Consider the following 25,805-nt stretch of genomic DNA (forward strand, 5'->3'; position numbering starts at 1 on the left):
AGTTGCACAATCTCACGGTCTAAGGAACTGATACTTGACATTAGAAAAGCTTTAGCATACGATCAACACGATCTAGTGCTATGCTTAGGATTGGGTCTTGTCCATCACATCATTCTCCTAATGATGTGATCCCATTATCAATGACATCCAATGTCCATGATCAGGAAACCATGATCATCTATTGATCGATGAGCTAGCCAACTAGAGGCTTGCTAGGGACACATTGTGATCTATTTATTCACACATGTATTACTGTTTCCTGTTAATACAATTATAGCATGACCAATAGACGATTATCATGAACAAGGAAATATGATAATAACCATTTTATTATTGCCTCTAGGGCATATTTCCAACAATCTCCCACTGCACTGGAGTCAATAATATAGTTCACATCACTATGTGATTGCAATGAATCCAACACCCATACAATTATGGGGTTTGATCATGTCTTGCTTGTGAGGGAGGTTTATAGTCAACGGGTCTGAACCTTTCAGATCCGTGTGTGTTTTACAGATCTCTACGTCATCCTATAGATGCTACTACGCCCCATTTGGAACCATTCCAAATGATTGCTCCACTATACAAATACAGTTTACTACTCATAGTCATCTGGATTAGTGACAAAGCTTGCATCGACGTAAATCCTTTACGACGAACTCTTTAATCACCTCCATAATTGAGAAAAATTCCTTAGTCCATTAGTTACTAAGGATAACTTCGACCGCTGTCCAGTGATCCATTCCTGGATCACTCTTGTACCCCATGACTGACTCATGGCAAAGCACGCTTTAGGTGCGGTACACAGCATAACATACTTATAGAGCCTACGGGTGATGCATAGGGACGACATTCGTCCTTTCTCTTTCTTCTGTTGTTGTCGGGCTTTGAGTCCTACTCAAATTTACACCTTACAACATAGCCAAGAACTCCTTCTTTGCTGATCTATTTTGAACTCCTTCAAAAACTTGTCAAGGCATGCTTTTCGTTGAAAGTTCCATTAAGCACCTTGATCTATCTTTATAGATCTTGATGCTCAACTCTCAAGTAGCTACATCTACGTTTTCCTTTGAAAAACTCCTTTCAAACAACCCTTTATGCTTTGCAGAAATTCTACATTATTTCCGATCAACAGTGTGTCTACCACATATATTTATCAGAAATTATGTAGTGCTCCCACTCACCTTTTGGAAATACAAGTTTCTCATAAACTTTATAAAACCACAAAATTTGATCACCTCATCAAAGTGTATATTCCAACTCCGAGATGCTTGCTCCAGTCCATAGAAGGATCGCTGGAGCTTTGCATACTTGTTAGCACCCTTTAGGATCGACAAAATCTTCTGGTTGTATCACATACAACATTTCCTCAAGGAAACCGTCGAGGAAACAATATTTTGACATCCTATCTGCAAGATTTCATAAATGATGTAGCAACTGCTAACATAATTCCAACACACTTTCAACATCGCTACGAGTGAGAAATTCTCATCGTAGTCAACTCTTTGAACTTTGTCGGAAACATCTTCGCGAAAAGTCGAGCTTTCTTAATGGTGACTTTTCACCATTACCATATGTCTTCCTTTTGAAGATCCATTCACAGTTAATAGTCTTATGACCATCAAGTGGTTCTTCCAAAGTCTATACTTTGTTTTCATACATGGATCCTCTCTCGGATTTCATGGCCTCCAGCCATTTGTCGGAATCCGAGCCCACCATCGCTTCCCCATACCTCGTAGGTTCATTGTTGTCCAACAACATGACTTTCAAGGCAGGGTTACTGTACCACTCTATAGCAGCAGTACGTGACCTTGTCGGCCTACGAGGTTTCTAGTAAGTTGATCTGAAGTCTCATGATCACTATCATTAGCTTCCACTTCAATTGGTGTATGCGCCACAGGAACAACTTCCTATGCCATGCTACACACACACTCGTTGAAGTGATGGTTCACATAACCTCATCAAGTTTCCACCAAAACTTCTGTATCAATTCTTTCGAGAGAAACCTTTCCTCGAGAAAGGACACGTTCCTAGAAACAAACACATTTGCTTCCGGATCTGAGATAGGAGGTATACCCAACTATTTTGGGTGTCCTATGAAGATGCATTTATCCCCTTTGGGTTCGAGCTTATTCGGCTGAAACTCTTTCACATAAGCATCGCAGCCCCAAATTCTTATGAAATGACAGCTTAGGTTTCTCTAAACCATAGTTCATACGGTGTCATCTTAACAGAATTACGTGGTGCCCTATTTTAAGTGAATGCGGTTGTCTCTAATGCCTAACCCATAAACGATAGTGGTAATTTGATAAGAAATATCATATTATGCACCATGTCTAATAGTGCACGATTATGACATACAGACACACCAACAGACTATGGTGTTCTAGGTGGCATGAGTTGTGAAACATTTTTCACGTGAAACAATTTTCACCTTGTCTTAAACGTTTACCAAACTCGTAACTCAGATATATATGTTTACCTCCACGATCACATCGTAGACATGTTATCCTCTTGTCACGATGATCTTTCAACTTCACTCCGAAATTACTTTAACCTTTTTCAATAATTCAGACATGTGTTTCATCAAGTAAATACACTAGTATCTACTCAAATCATTTCTGAAGTAAGAACATAATGATATCCACTGTGTGCCTCGGTACTCATCGGACTGCACACATCAAAATGTATTACTTCCAACAAGTTACATTCTTGTTCCATCTCACTGGAAAAAGTGGTCTTCGGTCATCTTGCCCATGTGGTACGATTTGCATGTCTCAAGTGATTCAAAAATCAAGTGAGTCAAACGATCCATCCGCATGGAGTTTCTTCATGCGTTTATATCAACAGGCACGGTTTGCATGTCTCAAACGTTTCAAAAAAAATGAGTGAGTACAAAGATCCATCATCATGGAGCTTCTTCATGCATTTTATACCGATATGACTCAAGCAGCACTGCCACAAGTAAGTGGTACTATCATTACTACTTTGTATCTTTTGGCAACAATATTATGAACATGTGTATCACTACGACCGAGATTCAATAAACCATTCATTCCAGGTGCAAGACCATTGAAGGTATCATTCTAGTAAACAGAATAACCATTATTCTCTTTAGATGAATAATCGTATTTGCTATTAACAGAATCCAATCATGTCTATGCTCAACGTAAACACCAAATAACAATTATTTAGGTTTAACACTAATCTCGATGGTAGAGGGAGCGTGCGATGTTTGATCATATCAACCTTGGAAACACTTCCAACACACATCGTCACCTCGCCTTTAGCTAGTCTACGTTTAATCCGTAGCTTTCATTTCGAGTTTCTAACACTTAGCAGTCGAACCGGTATCTAATACCCTGGTGCTACTAGGAGTACGAGTAAAGTACACACGAATATCATGTATATCCAATATTCTTCTTGTTGACTTTGCCATCCTTCTTATCTACCAAGTGTCTAGAGTAGTTTCTCTTCAGTGACTGTTCCCCTCATTATAGAAGCACTTAGTCTCGGGTTTGGGTTCAGCCTTGGGTCTCTTCACTATAGCATCAACTGGTTTGCGTTTAATGAAGTATCCCTTCATGCCCTTTCCCTTCTTGAAACTAGCGGTTTCACAAACCATCAACAATTGATGCTCCTACTCAATTTCTACTTCTGCGGTGTCAAACATCGCGAATGGCTCAAGGATCATCATATCCATCCTTGATATGCTATAGTTCATCACGAAGTTTTAGTAGCTTAGTGTCAGTGACTTTGGAGAACTATCACTGGCTCATCTGTAAGATCAACTCCCACTCGATTCAAGCGATTGTAGTACTCAGACAATCTGAGCACATGCTCAACGATTGAGCTCTTCTCCTTTACTTTGCAGACAAAGAATCTTGTCAGAGGTCTCATACCTCTCAACAAGGGCACGAGCATGAAATCCCAATTTTATCTCTTGGATCATCATGTATGTCCCACGACGTTTGATGACGGGAAAATTGGGCGATAGAAAAATACTAACTATGCGTCCACGTCACAGAGACAGATAGAATATAGTATTTAAAGTGCGCAAATGTAAACGAGACAAATATCAAGTATTGCAGGTACTTTATTTCCAGCACTCTTACATTTACATAAAAGAACTGTTAATTACATCTCCGAAGAGAAAACCCCTGATTAAGACTTCCAACATTTCTAATACAAAGGATTACATCACATATGACTATTACAAAATATATAAAATAAAATGGAAGATCCTCCTCGCTGTCGTCAATGCCGGCATGCTCAGGGGAGCTTTGAACTTTGTTGATGTTATCACATGTAATGCCTTTCATTATATATTTTTTTCGACTTATACTGATATTGGCAGTACATGTATGCATGCTTGAATGGCTTTATCAATTTTCCCAAATTGATTAACCAACATATATACTTTGATCTATTTCCCTTTAGCTTATATGAGGAGATTATCTTAATTAATGGTTAATCAATCTGCTAGATGAGCTTTCAAACATCATAATATGGGGCATGAAATCATGCACGTATGCTATGCATGTAAAACACTTTAGTACTAACAGACATAGTACCCTTTCTTTTGTAAGTAAATGATTATATCTATGTTTTCTAAATGTATGCAAGCCGTATGAGGGATGCATGGTCTAACTTTCATCTTATATGAAGATAAGCTAGATGTGATTTTTAAGCATAACATATATGAGGGGATAAAATATTTGATTTACTTTGGTAACGCATGCACTACAATATTTTAAGTGCAGTCACACTCAAATTATGACTCTGGTCATCTTTTAGTTTGTTTTTTATGTGTGTGTACGTCCATATACAGGGACCATATACCTCATTTTAGTCAGGTAGACGCATGCCAATTAGCCTAGAATTAGCTACGTACAACATATTCATTTTTCCTTCATGCGCATACTAGATTCTCCAATATCTAGTTACTTGTTGATGATGCAGGCTAGCATAATTTGAGGGCGATGCATTTTGTTTTAGATTGTACGTCCATCCAGTATAGTTCACGGCTGTTTAATTAATACTATCCATGATTTGGTGGTGTATCCTCTATGCATTATATAGACATTCAACAGTTTATTTTCATGATAACCACATAAAATATGCAAGTATGAGTAGTGTGTTTACAATCACTTGTTAATTTATGTTTTTATATGAACTGTAGCAGCCTACGCATGTGACTTATATAAACTATACCATTTTGTTATAGATTTTCCCCCAAGCCATACCTTTGCCATCATTTTGTTGAGAACAAAGTCTTCATGCTATCTAAGGGACGAAAGACAAAGCCAATATTTTATTAAGATGTCAATTTTTTAGCAACTTGGTTTGTGTCAATGTAACCAAACCAAGAGCCAAAATTTTATTAAGATGTCAATTTTTTAAGAGCAACTTGATTTGTGTTAATGTAACCAAACCAAGAGTTATGAGGAAAAAAACTCCATGGTTGTGTCAATACAACCAACTAAGCAGTAAGAACATATCTGGCAAATATGGAAAAAATATTCCCTAGTTTGTGTCAATGTAACCAAACTCGATAATTATGAAATGAAACTCCATGGTTGTGTCAATATAACCAACCGAGAAGTAAAAATCATGTAGCAAATATGAAGAAATATCCCCTAGTTTGTGTCAATGTGACCAAACTAAGGACCAAAATTTTATTAAGATGCTAGTTTTAAGACAACCTGGTTCATGTCAATGTGACCAAACCAAACGCCAAAATTTAATGATATATGATTTGAGGAGATTTACGCATGTCATCATGAACAAACAAAATGCCAAATTTTAGGAACATACATATGTTTTAATGCCACTTGGTTTGTGTCAATGTAACCAAACCAAGGACCAAATTTCCATGATGACAAGGAAGCAACTTGGCATGTACGAATATAATGAAACATGTAGCAATTTGGGATAAATGATTCTCTAGTTTATGTCAGTATAACCAAACTAAGAATCATTGAAAGATAACTCCTCGTAAGTTTATTGGAGTGATTCTTTTATGTCACAGTTTAGACTCGTAAGTTTATTGGAGTGGTTTTTTTACGCAATTTTATTTGAATTGCACATAATGTAGCAACATTTATATTGCAGGCATTGGTGCAAAATATATGTCATATCTATTTAGATTTTAAAAATGCACCTAGTGACATAGGCATAACCATAATATAGAGATACAATGAATGTGTACATATTCTCTGTTGATAAAAGACTCAGCAACCTTTTCTTGCATACTTCACTTGGGTACAAACAGTTCAAAGTGCTCTAAGATAACCAGTTACATATTTCACTCAAGAACAAGAATTTCAACAGGTTCAAAGATAACCGGTTATGTTGGAATGTCGCCTATAAACCTCGAAGCTCGCATAGGCATCCAAGCATGCATACTTGATCTGGTCATCGTCCAGGATGAATTTCTCCCATTGACTGACAGTGATGCTTTTGTCTTTGTTAAGGCTTATTTTTGGACCTTCTTTGCTAGCTTCTCCAATCAAACCAAGTCACCTTATTTTTTATTAGGAACCTCGACACCCAGTCCCTGCACATCAACACGTTTTCTAATACCCAAGTTATAGAACTTGAGTTTTTTTATGTCATTGCCAATGGTGGCGCCCGCAAATTCGATTGTGTCATTTTCAAGGAAGCTGTGGAGAAGTGGAGGAATAAAACTCCGGCCATGAGCTTGGTATAGCTGGTAAATTAGGCAATTCTTGCCCACACAAAGTACAACTTGTTGCTCAACTGGAAGCTTCTTACGCTCTTTGCTATTGACATATCTAGTATATTCACAGTCAAGGCCGACAACACGCCACTTGGAATGATTGAGATATTTTTTCCAGATGAATATGAAGGCAACAACTGTTGAAGGGTTGCTAGTCACCATAGTATGGATTCTTATACCACCCTTGCTGATATGAAAAAGGCGAACTGGATGATTGTTGTCCACACTCTTGGAAACTTGACACGGACTTTGCCGACCCTAATATTGCGAAGCTTGACATGGTGAACGTTTCTTTGCCGATGTTGATGACATACCGACTCAAACGAAGCTTTAGAGAATCACATGCAATTGGTGGTGATGACACGGGATATGACAATTCTGATTTCGGGTTCACATGACGTGTTTCATACCCATGGGAATTGGAGTAAACTTCCTTGCATTCAAAAGGAAACTCGAGAACCGTCTCTGAGTATTCATCACTGAATTTATCCTCCAGCGTAAGAATAGGCTCTGAAACATCAACTTGAACTTTATTATGAATCTTTGATGTCCCCCTATCCAGGAACGACGAGGAGGGCAATATAACCATGGCATTAGCCCCATTCATAGGCTGCTCATAGTGGAGTTGGTCCATTATGTTCCCTTTTTCTCTACTCGCATACTTCCCTCAAACTTGAATGCAGAGATTTCTACGCATGGGTCATGTTCAGTTGGTGATGCAGTCATAGTACCGAGATGCTGATTTGTTGAAGTCGCACATGGACCAGCTGGTACATCAAGACAAATGTCTCCTATGCGGAGTTTCACTGAATGCGGCACCTGACCATCCATGCCTTCGAATAAAGAAAACTATATATTAGTTTCCTTTGAGTATATTTTGTGTACACGTTGTTTATACCTTTCATGCACATAAGAAATTGACATGTTGCAATCCTATGTTGGAATTCAAAGATGAGGGGAGAAATATGTCCCCCCGGGCGTGCCAGAATCTGATGACGGGAAAATGGGGCGATAGAAAAATACTAACTACGCGTCCACGTCATAGAGACAGATGGAATATAGTATTTAAAGTGCGCGAATGTAAACGAGACAAATATCAAGTATTGCGGGTACTTTATTTCCAGCACTCTTACATTTACATAAAAGAATTGTTAATTACATCTCCGAAGAGAAAACCCCTGATTAAGAATTCCAACATTTCTAATACAAAGGATTACATCACATATGAGTATTACAAAATATAAAAAATAAAATGGAAGATCCTCCTCGCTGTCGTCAATGCTGGCATGCTCGGGGGAGCTTTGAACTTTGTTGATGTTATCACATGTAATGCCTTTCATTTTATATTTTTTTGGTGCGGTGAGCGTGGAAAGAAACTTTTGTCTTCGTAATTATAAGATGAACTGTCATTTTTTAATACATCGCCGCATGTGATATTCTTTTAGACGATGACCATGGCAATATTAGTATCTTGTATGATAATTTGAATATTCGGCTTATTTTCTTTCCTTTTATTTTCAGGCATGTTATTTTATATTGAGCGATGTGGTAGAAATTTACCATGACTCTTTTCTGTGCATATTCTAGAATTCACCATTTCTTACTTTTGAAGTAGTTGGTTTTATTTGACCAATAGCTAACCCCCATGTTTTAGTTTGGCCAAAATCGATGTCAACAGATGCCCCTCGAAGTCTGGATGCGAATGTATTTTTTTATTATTCGGATTCAGAGCTCAAAAACTATTTTTCTTGACCCGAGTATCACACATGCATAATTGGAGCACGGCAATATCATGAGAATTGTAGCTGTTTGTGAGATATTTTATCATATATCATTACATCTTAGGTTCATGGAATGTTGGAGCACCCTTAAGCTTGGTATTTACAGCGAGAGGGGTTTTATCATGTGTGAAGCAATTTGCGAGTGTTAAGATTCCACACGATGCTTATAGTTATGCTCTCGTAGGATTGGAGCATCTTTATGTGTTAATTTGTTTTTACAACATTGCTTATAGTTTTAGCTCATATAGCATTGAAGCATTTTTTTTAATATTTCACATGTCGCTTATAGATTAGACTTGTAAGTCATTGGAATATATTTTCTTTATATGCCACGGTTTATACTCACCAAGGTATAAAGTATGCTTGATGATTATTTTGCATCACAATTTAGACTCCTACGTTTTGAAGTAATGTTTCTCTATATGACACAGTTTATACTCATGGGGTTTCGGAGTATGTTTGATTTTTTAAATCACACAGTTTATACTCGTAAGGTTTTGGAGTATATATTTCTGTATGTGCACCAATTTATACTCATAAGGGTGCTGAGACTTTTTTAGTCACAGTTTAGACTCGTAAGTTTATGGGAGTAAATGTTCTTTTGTGCCCGAGTTTATCCTCATGAGGTTGTGCAGTATATTCATTTCTTTGGGTGCCCCAGTTTAGACTCGTGAGGTATGGAGTAATTTTTTATCACAATTTAGACTTGTAAGTTATTGGAGTAATATTTCCTTTTTTCTAGAAGTTTTATTCTAGATGACACAATTTAGACTCGAAAGTTTATTGGAGTGAATATATTTTTATATCACAGTTTATACTCGTAAGTTTATTGGATTAATATATGTTTTATATCACTGTTTATACTCGTAAGTTTATTCGAGTAGTATCTGTTTTATATCATAGTTTATACTCGTAAGTTTATTGGAGTAACATATGTTTTATATCACAGTTCATACTCGTAAGTTTATTGAAGTAATATATGTTTTATATCACATTTTATACTCGTAAGTTTATTGGAGTAATATATTTTTTACATCACAGTTTATACTCGTAAGTCGTTGGAGTAATTTTATTTTATGCCGCAGTTTAGACTCATAAGTTTATTGGAGTGATTTTTTTATGTCACAGTTTAGACTCATAAATTTATTGGAGTGATTTTTTTATGTCACAGTTTAGACTCGTAAGTTGGATTGATTTTTTTATGTTACAGTTTAGACTCGTAAGTTTATTGGAGTAATTTTTTTATGTCACAGTTTAGACTCATAAGTTTATTGGAGTGATTTTTTTTTAGGTCACAGTTTAGACTCGTAAGTTTATTGGAGTGATTTTTTTATGCCACGGTTTAGACTCGCAAGTTTATTGGAGTGATTTTTTTATGACACAGTTTAGACTCGTAAGTTTATTGGAGTGATTTTTTTATGTCACAGTTTAGACTCGTAAGTTTATTGGAGTTATTTTTTTACGCAATTTTATTTCAATTACACATAATGTAGCAACATTTATATTGCAGACATTGGTGCAAAATATATGTCATATCTATTTAGATTTTAAAAATGCACCTAGCGACATAGGCATAACCATGATATAGAGATACAATGAATGTGTACATATTTTCTGTTGATAAAAGACTCAGCAACCTTTTCTTGCATACTTCACTTGGGTACAAACAGTTCAAAGTGCTCTAAGATAACCAGTTACATATTTCACTCAAGAACAAGAATTTCAACAGGTTCAAAGATAACCGGTTATGTTGGAATGTCGCCTATAAACCTCGAAGCTCGCATAGGCATCCAAGCATGCATACTTGATCTGGTCATGGTCCAGGTTGAATTTCTCCCATTGACTGACAGTGATGCTTTTGTCCTTGTTAAGGCTTATATTTGCGACCTTCTTTGCTAGCTTCTCCAATCAAACCAAGCCACCTTCTTTTTTATTAGGAACCTTGATACCCAGTCCATGCACATCAACACGTTTTCTAATACCCAAGTTATAGAACTTGAGTTTTTTATGTCATTGCCAATGGTGGCGCCCGCAAGTTCGATTGTGTCATTTTCAAGGAAGCTGTGGAGAAGTGGAGGAATAAAACTCCGACCATGAGCTTGGTATAGCTGGTAAATTAGGCAATGCTTGCCCACACAAAGTACAACTTGTTGCTCAAATGGAAGCTTCCTACGCTCTTCGCTATTGACATATCTAGTGTATTCACAGTCAAGGCCGACAACGCGCCACTTGGCATGATTGAGATATTTTTTCGAGATGAACCGTATGAAGGCAACAACTGTTGAAGGGTTGCTAGTCACCGTAGTATGGATTCTTATACCACCCTTGCTGATATGAAAAAGGTGAACTGGATGATTGTTGTCCACACTCTTGGGAAACTGGACACGGACTTTGCCGACCCAAATATTGCAAAGCTTGACATGGTGAACGTTTCTTTGCCAATGTTGATGACATACCGACTCAAACGAAGCTTTAGAGAATCACATGCAATGGGTGGTGATGGCACGGGATATAACAATTCTGATTTCGGGTTCACATGACGTGTTTCATACCCATGGGAATTGGAGTAAACTTCCTTGCATTCAAAAGGAAATTCAATAATCGTCTCTGAGTATTCATCACTGAATTTATCCTCCAGCGTAAGAATAGGCTCTGAAACATCAACTTGAACTTTATTATGAATCTTTGATGTCCTCCTATCGAGGAACGATGAGGAGGGCAATATAACCATGGCATTACCCCCATTCATAGGCTGCTCATAGTGGAGTTGGTCCATTATGTTCCCTTTTCCCTTTTTCTCCACTCGCATACTTCCCTCAAACTTGAATGCAGAGATTTCTACGCATGGGTCATGTTCAGTTGGTGATGCAGTCATAGTACCGAGATGCTGATTTGTTGAAGTCGCACATGGACCAGCTGGTACATCAAGACAAATGTCTCCTATGCGGAGTTTCACTGAATGCGGCACCTGACCATCCATGCCTTCGAATAAAGAAAACTATATATTAGTTTCCTTTGAGTATATTTTGCGTACGCGTTGTTTATACCTTTCATGCACATAAGAAATTGACATGTTGCAATCCTATGTTGGAATTCAAAGATGAGGGGATAAATATGTCCCACCGAGCGTGCCAGAATCTGATGACGGGAAAATGGGGCGATAGAAAAATACTAACTACACGTCCACGTCATAGAGACAGATAGAATATAGTATTTAAAGTGTGCGAATGTAAGCGAGACAAATATCAAGTATTGCGGGTACTTTATTTCCAGTACTCTTACATTTACATAAAAGAACTGTTAATTACATCTCCAAAGAGAGAACCCCTGATTAAGAATTCCAACATTTCTAATACAAAGGATTACATCACATATGACTATTACAAAATATAAAAAATAAAATGGAAGATCCTCCTCATTGTCGTCAATGTCGGCATGCTCGGGGGAGCTTTGAACTTTGTTGATGTTATCACATGTAATGCCTTTCATTTTATATTTTTTTTTGGTGCGGTGAGCGTGGAAAGAAACTTTTTTCTTCGTAATTATAAGATGAACTGTCATTTTTTTAATACATCGCCGCACGTGATATTCTTTTAGACGATGACCATGGCAATATTAGTGTCATGTATGATAATTTGAATATTCGGCTTATTTTCTTTCCTTTTATTTTCAGGCATGTTATTTTATATTGAGCGATGTGGTAGAAATTTACCATGACTCTTTTCTCTGCATATTCTAGAATTCACATTTCTTACTTTTGAAGTAGTTGATTTTATTTGACCAATAGCTAACCACCATGTTTTAGTTTGGCCAAAATCGATGTCAACAACGTTCGAAACGTCTTTAATGCCTTAATTCTAAGTCATTCAAGCAATATGCACTGAACTATCATGTAGTTATCAAAAAGGTGTATGTCGGATGTTCGCAACATCCACAGATCACGCTTGGGGCTCAGCACACCGAATGGTGCATTAAGGACATAAGACTTCTATTTAGCAATGAGGACAATCCTCGGTTAACGGACCGAGTCCGCACAATTACTACTTCTATCTTTCAACCATATTTTCTCTAGGAACGTATCAAATATCGTAGAGCTATAGCGTAAGTTACAACATAATTTGCAAATACCTATTTGACTATGTTCATGATAATTAAGTTCATCTAATGAACTCTCACTTAGATCGACATCCCTCTAGTAATCCAAGTGTTACACGATCCACGTTGACTAGCGCATGTCCGATCTTCACGTGAGACGGACTAGTCATCAATGGTGAGCATCTGCATGCTGATCGTATGAACCATACGACTCATGTTCGACCTTTCGGTCTCCCGTATTCGAGGCCATGTCTTTACATGCTAGGCTCGTCGAGACAACCTAAGTGTTCTGCGTGTGTAAACTGGCTTACACCCGTTGTATGCGAACGTTAGAATCTATCACACCCGATCATCACGTGGTGCTTTGAGACAATGATCCTTCGCAACGGTGCACACTTAGGGGAATACTTTCTCGAAATTTTCATGAGGGATCATCTTATCTTTGCTACCGTCGTTCTAAGCAATAAGATGTAAAACATGATAAACATCACATGCAATCATGTAGTGACATGATATGGCCATTATCATCTTGCTCCTTTGATCACCATCTTCGGGGCACCATGATCATCATCGTCACCAGCATGACACCATGATCTCTATCATCATGATCTCTGAGAAGTCGTCACACCAATCTATTACTTCTACTACTATCGCTAACCTTTAGCAACAAAGTAAAGTAATCAACATAGCGTTGCATCTCATACAATAAATTAAGACAACTCCTATGGCTCCTGCCGATTGTCATACTCATCGACATGCAAGTCGTGAATCCTATTACAAGAACATGACCAATCTCATACATCACATATGCAACATCACATCCTTTTGGCCATATCACATCACATAGCATACCCTGCAAAAACAAGATAGACGTCCTCTAATTGTTGTAGCAAGTTTTACGTGGCTAATTTGGGTTTCTAGCAAGAACGTTTCTTACCTACGTGACAGCCACAACATTGATATGCCAATGTTATTTACCCTTCATAAGGACCCTCTTCATCGAATCCGATCCGACTAAAGTGGGAGAGACACGCACCCGCTAGCCACCTTATGCAACTGGTGCATGTCTATAGGTGGAACCATTCTCACGTAAGAGTACGTGTAAAGTCGGTCCGAGCCGCTTCATCCCACGATGTCGCCGAATCAAGATAAGACTAGTAATGGCAAGCAATTAACAAAATCAGCGCCCACAACTTTTGTGTTCTACTCGTGCATAGAATCTGCGCATAGAACCTTGGCTCGGATGCCACTGTTGGGGAACGTAGTAAATTCAAAATTTTCCTACGCCATACAAGGATCTATCTATGGAGAGACCAGCAACGAGAGAGGTTGTAGAGCATCTTCATACCTTTAAATATCGCTAAGCGGAAGCGTTACTATGAACGCGGTCGATGGAGTCATACTCGCAGCGATTCAGATCGCGGTCGGTTCCGATCGATGTGCCGAATCACGGCACCTCCGCGTTCAACACACGTACAGCCTGGTGACGTCTCCAACACCTTGAACCAGCAAGGAGGGAGGAGAGGTTGAGGGAGAGCTCCGGCATCACGACGGCGTGGTGGCGGTGGAGCTACGAGGTCTCCCGGCAAGGCTTCGCCAAGCACCGTGGGAGAGGAGAAAGAGGAGAAGGAGGGTTGCGCCGAGAGAGAGATTTCGTGTGTCCTCAAAACAGCCAAAAGCCTCACTATATATCGGGGGAAGGGGAGGGGCACACCCTTTAGGGTTCCCACCCCCAAAGGGTGCGGCAGCCCTAGATGGGGGTGTGGGCAGCGGCCACGGGAGGAGAGGGGGTGGCGCACCCCTAGGTGGGCCTTAGGCCCACCAGCGCATAGGGTTTCCCCCCTTTCCCTCTCTGGTGCGCCTTGGGCTGGGTGTGGGGGCCGCACCAGCCCACCTAGGGCTGGTTCCCTCCCACACTTGGCCCATGTAACCTCCCGGGACTGGTGGCCCCTCCCGGTGGGCCCCCGGAACCCTTCCGGTGGTCCCGGCACATCGCCGGTGGTGCCCGAAACATTTCCGGCGTCCAAACTCATCCATCCTATATATCAATCTTTACCTCCCGACCATTCCGGAGCTCCTCGTGACATCCGGGATCTCATCCGGGACTCTGAACAACCTTCGGTAACCTCGTACACTATTTCCCTATAACCCTAGCGTCATCGAACCTTAAGTGTGTAGACCCTACGAGTTCGGGAGGCATGCAGACATGACCGAGACACCTCTTCGGCCAATAACCATCAGCGGGGTCTGGATATCCATGGTGGCTCCCACATGTTCCACGATGATATCATCGGATGAACCACGATGTCAAGGATTCAATCAATCCCGTATACAATTCCCTTTGTCTATCGGTGTGATACTTGCCCGAGATTCGATCGTCGGTATCCCTATACCTTGTTCAATCTCGTTACCGGCAAGTCTCTTTACTCGTTCCGTAACACATCATCCTGTGGCTAACTGCTTAGTCACACTGAGCTCAATATGATGATGGATTACCGAGTGGGCCCGGAGATACCTCTTTGTCACACGGAGTGACAAATCCCGGTCTCGATTTGTACAACTCAACACACACTTTCGAAGATACCCGTAGTGCACCTTTATAATCACCCAGTTACGTTGTGACGTTTGGTACACCCAAAGCACTCCTACGGTATCCGGGAGTTGCACAATCTCACGGTCTAAGGAAATGATACTTGACATTAGAAAAAATTTAGCATACGAACAACACGATCTAGTGCTATGCTTAGGATTGGGTCTTGTCCATCACATCATTCTCCTAATGATGTGATCTCGTTATCAACGACATCCAATGTCCATGATCAGGAAACCATGATCATCTATGGATCGTCGAGCTAGCCAACTAGAGGCTTGCTAGGGACACATTGTGATCTATTTATTCACACATGTATTATTGTTTCGTGTTAATACAATTATAGCATGACCAATAGACAATTATCATGATCAAGGAAATATGATAATAACCATTTTATTATTGCCTCTAGGGCATATTTCCAACAAAGGACAGGCCAGAGAGTACTCCTATATGAGGCAAACGCTCCCGAGGACACACGGGAATTCTGTCTAGTCATGTCCAGCATGTTGAGTTGATTCGCGTTCGTTACTTTGATACTTTGATATATGGGTGGACCGGTGCTAAGGTGTTGTTCTTAGTTTAACAATCAACCCACTTATGATTACCCCCTCTCGTCAGCATTTGCAAACGAAAGAAGAATTAAGATAAATCTAACCATAGCATAAAACATGTGGATCCAAATCAGCGCCTTATGAAGCAACACGTAGACTGGAGTTTAAGCTTCTATCACTAAGTTTAGTGGCAGCGATCGAGGTTTAGTGGATTGATCCCGGACCATGCTCCAACACTGAATTGCAACAGATAGAGAGTACATTGCCTACTCTTCACCGATTACTTTCAGTGCACGTCCCACTCTTCTGAACGGCGAGACATGTGTGCATCCGTATTCGGGAGGGAGTGGTGGCATATGATGATTACTTTAGATGCAAGGAGGATGCCTTTGAAAAGATTGGCTTCTCCTCTTATTAGAAATGCATTGCAACTATTTAGATGCTTGCATAAGGAATTTCCGATGATCATGTGGATGAGTATGTCCGCATGAGTGAGTTCACATGTCTTGCATCATTGTACAAGTTCTGCCTCCAGTGGTAGGGGTGTTTGGCCCAGAGTACTTGAGATAGCCACATGTTGAGGATACAACCCGGTTGTTGATGATCAATTAAGAGAGAGGCTTTCTAGGAATGCTTGGTAGCATATAATGTATGCACTAGAAGTGAAAGAACTGTTTATTTGCTTGGCAGGGGCAGTATAATTAAGGGTTGTGTTAAAGCTTACACGGTCATACTTAAAGTTGTGACTTCATAAGATCTCTAGATTTGGCACTCATTTTTTGGCATGGCTTGTTCTCACAATGATATCAATGTGCTTCAACGCTCTCTAATTTTTTGAAGGCTTGCACAAGGCAACTGCCTGAAGGTCAGCTTTGAGGTTAATGACCACTACTACAACAAGGAATAGTACCTAAATGATGGTAGCCATCCTTAGTGGTCGACTCTTGTGAAGAGAATCTTCAATCCGATAGGAGAGGAGAGGGCTAGGTTTTTGACAATTCAAATTTGATTGTAAACTACGAGAATCTTATTTGGTTGTAAACTATTTATTATTTGTTGTTAAACTATGTGATTTATTTCGTTGTAACCATGCACAATGTTTCCTGTAGTTAGATTTATATGCATGAAAGTCTAGAAAAATGTGTAAAATTAGTCACCTACTAGTCGACCGAACCAAATAGGTCGGCCAGTTGGGTGCAATGGCCAGTAAAACACGGAGGCGGCTAGACAGTGCCCCTTCGGCTGATCCAAACGGATGAAAATCATTGTCTTTGTGAGAGCCCCGACCTAGGTAAAACCTTTGTCCCCGTTATTATCATGCCAACTCACCTAGTTATGATACCCTACCAAGGGATATTTTGAATTTAGCTCCGATAGTGCGTGACCACGAGTGAATGACTTGTCACCGCCCACCGTTGCTTCGATGTTACAACCATGAGTAGCGGAGCAACAACCGGTTGCCGGCAGCTTTCTTTGGCAATTTATCGAGTTGCAGCCCACCCACAATGGAATTGCGACTGCTTCGTCACAGATTTTGTGTCGGCCATGGCCACCACGACACCGATGGGAGGGAAGGGGGGGGGAAGTTGCGATCGAAGGTGAGGGCAAACAACTACAACCGACGACGAGGGAAGTGGCCGACGAGAGCGGCAACCCGAGTTGCACGAGTTGTGCATGGTGGCTTGCTTGATGGAGTCATAATTTTTTTCTCATACTATGGTAGAAACGAAGGAGAAGGGCAGATATAACGACTGAATTTTGTCGCGTTGTACGGCGAGGTGCGAACCAGTGAAACTAGCACCGGTCGGCCAACACACATCAAGGGTAAAAAATAAAATAAAAAACAATTAAGACTCCTAGTCATAGTAACCGCCTTGACCAGGTCCTAAGAGCATCTACAGTCGGACATAGCAAATATGATCCCATATATGCATGCAGTCAATGACCGGACGTGTTCCATATTTGTTCGCCTGCGCAACCACAATACTCATTTTTTCATATGTCCAGTCACTTGCACATGATGGATTGAGAGGAAGAGAGAGAAAAAGAATGAATAAATAAAAAGAAAAGGTGGTCGAGGTGGGGTTGCATTCTACGTAGCGGACTGACCGGACGCTTCCGCGAACCCTTATATCACCCTATATTTGAGATGAATATGAGGGTTCATGAATACACCAGACGTAAAGGGATGATATGAGAGATCCAATTGAATCGTACTTTTTCTTTTTCTTCTGTCTGGTCACGCATCTAGAGACGTATGAAAGGTCGTTCAAGGCGTCCGATTGTAGATGTTCATATTTTTTTCTTTTCTTTTGTGTGGTCATTGACCAGACTGAGTATGAACGGATGATCACGCGTGTAAGAGCAACTCCAACCGGGCGACCCAAACGGACGCGCGGTTTGTCCGCCTTTTGTCCGTTTGGGTCGGCATGTCCCCCCCCCTTTTCTAAATGGGTCGGCCGGCCGCCCAACGCGTCGATCCATTTTTATTCCGCAATTTCCAGTTTTCAAATAAAAAGGGTCGCAACCATCGATGAAGCCAGCGACCATGCCATCCGAGGCAGCGTTCGTGCTGGCGACATGCCAGCGGCCGGCAAACACATGCCAGCCTCCAAAAAGAGGACGCAGTTCGGTGGGCGTGCAAGCTAGCGGCCGACAAACACATGCCAGCACACAAAAAGTGAGACTGAAGTCTACCACATGGCTCTCTCGGCCTCTCGGCCATAGAACACTGGTCGATGTCGTTGAGCATATCGACATGCATCTTCTCGAACCAAGGCTGCTTCCTTGGGGGCACCGTGGTCAAGTCCACCATCAAGATCTCGATCCCTTGCTTCATGGCAGCTAGCCGGACCTCTCTCGCTTTGGTAGCAGCCTTGAGTTCCTCGATGGCGAGCATCTTCGTTTGCTTCTTCATCTCCAATGTGAGCTTCTTCTCATGTTGGATCACCCTCCAACGCTTGCCGAGCGAAACCCATCCACGCTTGCTCTTAAATTGGTAGGGATTGAGCTTCTTCCTCTTGTGGAACTCCCGATGAACTCACAGCCAAAAAGCAAAGCCTTTTGATCGGCGTCAATCTTGGGGTCTTGTCCAACGTCCCTCCAACATTGACAAAGGAGTGTGTTATCACCAATTGAGTACACCTTGGTCCACTTGCTCTTCCTCTTCTTCTTTGCGTTGGCTTGGGGACGACCTCGGGCCCGTTGAAAAACGGTTCCCCATCGATGTCTATATCATCGTCCTCCTCGTCGAGGCCGTAGTCCTTGGGGAACTCATGCTCGAGCGGGAAAGAGCCCAAGCCGACTTGGTTATCCAACAATGGGTCGGACGTGCCATCGTCGAGGTTGTACGTCATAAAGGGGGTTCGGCCATCCCGGCTTTGCGTCTCGTCGGGGTCGAAGGGCATGCCCCCAAAGCCGTCGTTGATGAGGCCCTCCATGAACAAGCTCTTGGCCTCGTCCTCGGACGTCAGCATTCGGTCGAACAAGTTGCGTGCGGGCGGCATGGCGTCGGCTGAGAGCTGGGATGGCGTTTCCGCGAGCCACCGGAGGACGATCCACCGCTCAAAGGCGTGGTGTTGAGGTCGAGGTCGATGTCAATGTCGATGGGCGCCGACGTGGCAGGCGCGACGACGCTGACCTCCGGCGAACCCGAGCCTGAAGAGTTGGACAAACGAGAAGCTTGCGCCTGGCCTGTGTAGCAGCACGCGCCCGCACCGACAAGCGCAACGAGACGGTGCTGGCTGTGGCGACGGCGACCGCGACGGTGGAGTGATGCCCAGAGTTTAACCCTAGGAGAACAAGTGCCTGCCTCGTGGCCTCGCGGACGAGATCGGTTTGGTGCGCGGCGAGAGACTCTCTGTCTGCGGCCATCACGAGGGACTCCGCGGCCGCCGCCTCCGTCCGGGCTTCATGTTCATGCTGACGCGCTTTCCTCTTGGCCGACTCGACGGCACGCCTCGTGGTGCGATGCTCCTCCGTCAGCGACACCTTCTTCTTGCCCGCCTCCAGCACCTTGGGCACCGTGGCCTTTGCCGGAGACGGGGTCGGCGAAGGCGAGGGAGGCTAGGCTATCGGCGGCGGCGAGGTCGTCATCCATGCCGCACGCGCGGGGGGGGGGGGGGGCGGGAAGTTTTTCGTGTTCTGAGGAGAAATGGTGACGATGTGCTGCCGACATGCGGGCCAGGGGGAGGAGAAGGGCGGACGACACACGCGTCCGTCTCATGTCCGCACTGACGCAAATGCGGCCCAAATTTAGGCAACAAATGGATCACGGACGGACAAAAACGGACATGGGTCCGTTTAGGTCATCGCGTTGGGTCATCTTTTCTGTCCGCGGCGACCTAAAACGCGTGCGGACAAAATGGGTCGGCTGGTTCGAGTTGGTGTAAAAACCCTTTTGTTTCAGAGAAGCTGGTCTAGACTCTAGAGCCAGGAAGGTCCGACCGCCTCCGCGTACGTCCCCAAGTCGGTCGAACGCCGCTGCCTCCAGGGCTCTCCCCGGCAATCCCCAGATGGCGGCGCGTATCGCGATCATCAACGAGGACCGGTGCAAGCCGAAGAAGTGCCGCCAGGAGTGCAGGAAGAGCTGCCCCGTCGTCAAGACCGGTGAGGACCCAGCACCCCGCGCTCTCCTGCAAAACCCTAAATCTGTTATTCGCGTCGTGTTCTCAATCTGGTCGGCGGTGAACGATGCGCGCGTTTCCGTGTTCGTCGGCGAATCGGGCACAGCCTCGATTTCTATCAACTCTCAATTTGTGCCCGATTACTATCGACTCTCAGTTCGCTGAATATAATCCACTTGTTTACGCCCCGGTGGCTCGGGAGTCGTATTCCCCACGCTCGACGCCATCGCGTCGGGATACCTTCCCTTCCGTATCTTCCTCATCCTCAGGCAGGCGCAGGAGGCGGCTTGTGCTACTGCGTGCTAGTGATAGTTGTTTTGCCATGATTATTCCATGTGATGTGCACCAATTCTACGCTTCTCTTCAGTATGCTTTTTTTAGGGGGTTCAGTATGCTTAGTAGTATGTATCTTCAACTGCCTTCCACTGGATTGTTATGACAACGTCATGAGACGGTGGTTTGTTGTGCAGGGAAGCATTGCATTGAAGTTATTCCGGCGTCCAAGACAGCGTTCATCTCTGAAGAGCTGTGCATTGGTTGTGGTATTTGCGTCAAGGTACATTTCTTGTAATTAGGCTCGATGATCTAGCTGTTAAAATGTGTGGTTCCATATGTGTATGTACTGTAGGTATAATAATTGTCTTCTCATGCACTTGTGCTGTCTGCATTCTTGCTTCAGAAATGCCCATTTGGTGCCATTCAGATCATCAACCTCCCAAAAGATTTAGACAAAGATACCACACATCGCTATGGCCCAAATACCTTCAAATTGCACAGGTAATTTGCTCGAAAGGTTGCTGTCATCTGTTATGCTTGAAGCTGCCCTTATCCAGAGTTACTGATGATCTAGCGCTTGCAGGTTGCCTGTTCCAAGACCTGGCCAGGTTTTGGGCCTTGTTGGAGCCAATGGAATTGGAAAGTCGACAGCGCTTAAGGTGTTATCTGGCAAGTTGAAACCCAATTTGGGGAAATTCGATGTATAATCCTTGCCTCCTACCTTGTTTCTTTTTCATGTGTTGCTACCACCTCAGTTTACTTTTGGGATAAAAAGTTTGTTTTGTTTCGTCCTTCTTCTATGAACTGCACAAGCGATTGTTATTTAGCTTTGTATTTTCTTTTGTTTTGCAGAATCCGCCTGACTGGCAGGAAATTCTTACATACTTCCGGGGGTCTGAACTTCAGAATTACTTTACGCGTCTGTTGGAGGATAATCTCAAGGTGCTTTTTACTTACTGTGTTAAGTCGTTTAGACAGATAGGAAGCTTTTGATATCCTCTTTACAATCACAGCCCACTTGCTGTGTTGTTTTTCTGTTCTGTACCACCATATACATTGTTATAAAGCATCTTCAGTACACCCAAATATTCAATCGAAGTACACTAGTAGCAATGTTCTCTTCCATCTATACATTCAACCATAGAAGTGTACATAGTCTAATATTGTTGAGGTCCTGGAGCTGTTACTGTGCTCTTAGTTACTTCATAACACATATTATGGCATATTATGACAGTCTGTTTCAGTATACTATTATGTGCTGTGGTTTTCACTATTTAACATTTCTGAGCCCACTCTACTTCTCTAGGCAATCATAAAGCGTCAAGACGTTGAAAGCATTCCGAAAGCAGTTCAAGGGAATGTCGGTCAACTACTTGACAAGTTAGACCAGAGGGGTGTGAAAGATCAATTGTGCATTGACCTTGAATTGAACCAAGTTCTGGACCGGAATGTAGAAGATCTTTCCGGTGGTGAGCTGCAGAGATTTGCCATAGCCGGCACTGCTGCACAAAGTGCAGAAATTTACATGTTCGATGAACCATCAGTTTACCTCGATGTCAAGCAGAGGCTTAAAGCTGCACAAGTCATTAGGTCCTTGCTTAGAGCAAACAGGTAATGCATATTTGTTACCATGATTGTCTTCCAATACTCTGAACTATAAGCTTTTAGAAATTCAGTATCAGCTGCTCACGTTCTGGTTTTGTTTTCAGCTATGTAATCGTTGTGGAACATGATTTGAGTGTCTTGGATTACATGTCCGATTTTATTTGCTGTTCATATGGGAAACCAGGAGCATTTGGTGTAGTTACGCTGCCATTTTCAGTCCGAGAAGGTATCAATGTTTTCCTAGCTGGATTTGTTCCAACAGAAAATCTTCGGTTTCGAGATGAATCACTTACATTTAAGGTAAGCTAACATATCCACACAGAATTTGAGAACCCTTTTCAGGATGAAGTTTGTTCTTATGTTAGTGCCGACTTTCAGATCGTTGAAGCCCAGGAAAATGCTGAAGAAATTGAGACATACCAGCGGTACAAGTACCCTACCATGAGCAAAACAATTGGAAATTTCAAGCTCACTGTCATGGAAGGTGAATTCACTGATTCTCAGATTGTTGTGATGCTTGGTGAGAACGGGACAGGGAAAACTACATTCATCAAAATGCTGGTATGTCTATCTTCACTCCTTCCTCACCAGTCACCACTTCCCATCTCTGATCTCTCTGTCAACATTTTTATCGTTCAAGTCATTCAAAGTCTTGGAATGAATACAAAACAGTCGGAATATAAATTGTATAAATCGAAATTTTGTCCTCATGGCATATACCATGAGGATCCATATCAAGGTTGCAATAAGTAATGGTGTCTGGTGCTGTGACGTGTTTTCTCTACCTTTTCTGAAAACTACAGCTAGTTTCCTAGTAATGTTTAAATTCTAAAGGCAATACACAGGTCTACTAGTAGTAACGACTCTGGTTCTAGAGTGCCATATCAGCACTAAGTTCTGTATAAAAATGACCCGTGTCAAAATTTACTGTTTTTTCGCTAACCTGAATTTAGTGCTGATGGAAACGTAATGGATACAGTTGAGTTTGCTGTTAGTTGAGATTCTGATCTCAGGTTGATGCATTGTACTCCCTCCGTCACAGTTTAGAAGGCATGCACGTATACCTAGGTCATCAATTTGACTTATATAAAATATATTATTTAACATAAAAATTATATCATTAGAAAATAGAACATCTGAAGTTTCTAATGATATATTTTTTGTAATATATGCCTCTCATTAAGTTGGTCAAATTGAAGAGCTAGGTACATGTGCCGGACTTGTAAACTGAGACGGAGGGAGTACTTTATTTTCTACATTTCTAAGTCAAAAGTATCTTCTATTACTGTCAGCTTCCTGGAAAGTGTGCATTTTATCAAAATTAAGATTTTACTAGTCCTCGTGATGATGATGCACAAGATGTCTTCTGATTTTGTAGTGATTTACAAGATTCCTTAAGTCATGCGTAGTTAATCTGGATAAAAGAAGTAATCTATTTGCATCCAATAGGTTAAACATCTGGTATCTTGTATTCACTATTTGTTATGGCTGTACAGGCTGGGCGGCTGAAGCCAGATACTGTGGAAGGAGCTGAGATTGAAATTCCTAAGTTTTATGTGTCCCACAAGCCTCAGCAGCTTGAGACAAAATTCCAGGGTACAGTGAGTCAATTGCTTCATCAGAAAATACCAGAATCCTGTGCTCATCCTCAATTCAGGTCTGATGTCATTAAACCACTACAAATTGAGCAACTCATGGACCGGGTAGTTACAAATTTATCGGGTGGAGAACGCCAAAGAGTGGCATTATGTCTTTGCCTTGGAAAGGTATTTCCTTCTTTTGCCTGAACTTTCTTTAATAGCTTTATATAAAATATATTTTCTTTATTAGAGAATAGCATATATATTGTTTCCATGTTCTGTGGTGTTCAAAAGATTCAGGACTTCAGGGATTATTGGTTTTGCCTATTTAATACTTACTGTCCTTTTTGCCTTTTGTTTTGTTACTGTAGTATGTAAAATTGTTTATAGATACCATATGTATATCCTACTCTATCAGTATGTACTGCTCTTTGCCTGAGACTGCCTTTTGGGTATTTTATGTACTTCATTGCTTTTTCCTTTTCCTTTTGTTACTGTGTCGTTTAAAATCGTTTACTATTTTGGATACTATATGCATGTCCCACAATCCATATGTACTTCCCCCTGCTTAAGTGGGATTTTCAGTATACCAGATACAAGTCCTTCGTCAGTGTGTGCACAAAGCTTCAATCCTGTCAAACATATGCTTGTGTTTGTTCAGACTAAGAATATAAACACTATAAGCCCTAACTTTGAAGTTGTTTTTCAGCCTGCAGATATTTATCTGATCGATGAACCAAGTGCATCCCTTGACTCAGAGCAGCGCATTGTTGCCTCAAAGGTTATCAAAAGATTCATCCTTCATGCAAAGAAAACTGCATTTGTTGTTGAGCATGACTTCATCATGGCAACCTACTTAGCTGACAAGGTTATCGTTTATGAGGGACGGCCTTCTGTAGACTGTACTGCTAATGCACCTCAGACTTTACTATCTGGGATGAATAAATTCCTATCGGTAAGTGCAGCTGCCCAGCGTTGTCAACATAAGTTATTAATAACAGCACCAACTCAAGTTGGTTTCTTATTTCCAAACTTCAACTCCAAATTTGGACCTATTTTTTCCTTTATCTTTCAGAATAAAAAGAACACTTCAGTTGGTGTTTTCATCCACTAATTTTTCTTTCTTTTGTTTATCTTGTGGCAGCAACTTGACATCACATTTAGAAGAGACCCAACCAACTATAGGCCACGGATAAACAAGCTGGACTCTATGAAAGACAAAGAACAAAAGTCTGTAGGGTCCTACTACTACATGTGATACAGGCACCACGGTTGATACTCCTGGGTTGCTTGTTGTTGGAGAAGAAACTGAACTGGATTTGTCCAAGGGGGAGGAGAGACACGGCAAGGGAGCGACGACTGGGGCGTCTCGAAGAGGAAGACAACATGGAGGACGTAGGAGCAAGGAGACAGGCCAACGCCGCCAGCAGGCGCAACATGTTAACCTCCCATGGAATCTGGTGAAGGAATGCAGAGAAGGGGAAGCAGGAAGTGCTGCAAGGTTGGATCAGATTCAGATCAAGGAGCCTGGGCCAGAAGAAGTAATCCCAACCTTTAGAACCCCTCCTGAACCTGGAGTGTTCTGTCGGTAAGGAATCCAAACACTGTCAAGCACCAGCGCTGCATTATGATTGCACCATTCATGTACGCTCTTTACCTTTAATTAATCTATCAACCTTTTGGGTTGCAGGACTTGGGCCACAGTCATTGCAGGATGCTGAGAGATCAAGCAAGACGTTTGATGGTGTCCAAGCCTCAGCACCGAGCTGAGAACTGCTTTAAGCTTTTCTCTGAAGAACTGATTGTTGCTTGAGCTTACGAGACTACTACGTTTTGTGTAATAGGGTTGTACCAGGTTTTTTGCCCCATAGCTTGTATTCAGGCATGAAATACAAGCAGTGGGTTTTCCTGGTGAACATTGAACCTGCAATCTGCCTGCCATTTTTAAAAAAATCAT

General features: G+C 41.8%; 1 protein-coding gene across 1 annotated transcript; it reads left to right on the plus strand.

Annotated features, from left to right (window-relative positions):
- The first annotated feature begins 20,176 nt into the window (after positions 1-20,176).
- LOC123439324 (ABC transporter E family member 2-like) lies at positions 20,177-25,193 on the plus strand. The gene is made up of 11 exons (XM_045116058.1): positions 20,177-20,370; positions 20,858-20,943; positions 21,067-21,164; positions 21,247-21,364; positions 21,516-21,605; positions 21,970-22,274; positions 22,373-22,568; positions 22,647-22,829; positions 23,765-24,034; positions 24,558-24,803; positions 24,993-25,193. Exons 1-11 carry the CDS (start codon positions 20,277-20,279, stop codon positions 25,104-25,106), a joined length of 1,800 nt encoding a protein of 599 aa, XP_044971993.1. The 5' UTR covers positions 20,177-20,276; the 3' UTR covers positions 25,107-25,193.
- The last annotated feature ends 612 nt before the right edge of the window (positions 25,194-25,805 follow it).

Source organism: Hordeum vulgare, chromosome 1H (genome assembly GCF_904849725.1).
Source record: "Hordeum vulgare subsp. vulgare chromosome 1H, MorexV3_pseudomolecules_assembly, whole genome shotgun sequence".
Taxonomy (NCBI): domain Eukaryota; kingdom Viridiplantae; phylum Streptophyta; class Magnoliopsida; order Poales; family Poaceae; genus Hordeum; species Hordeum vulgare.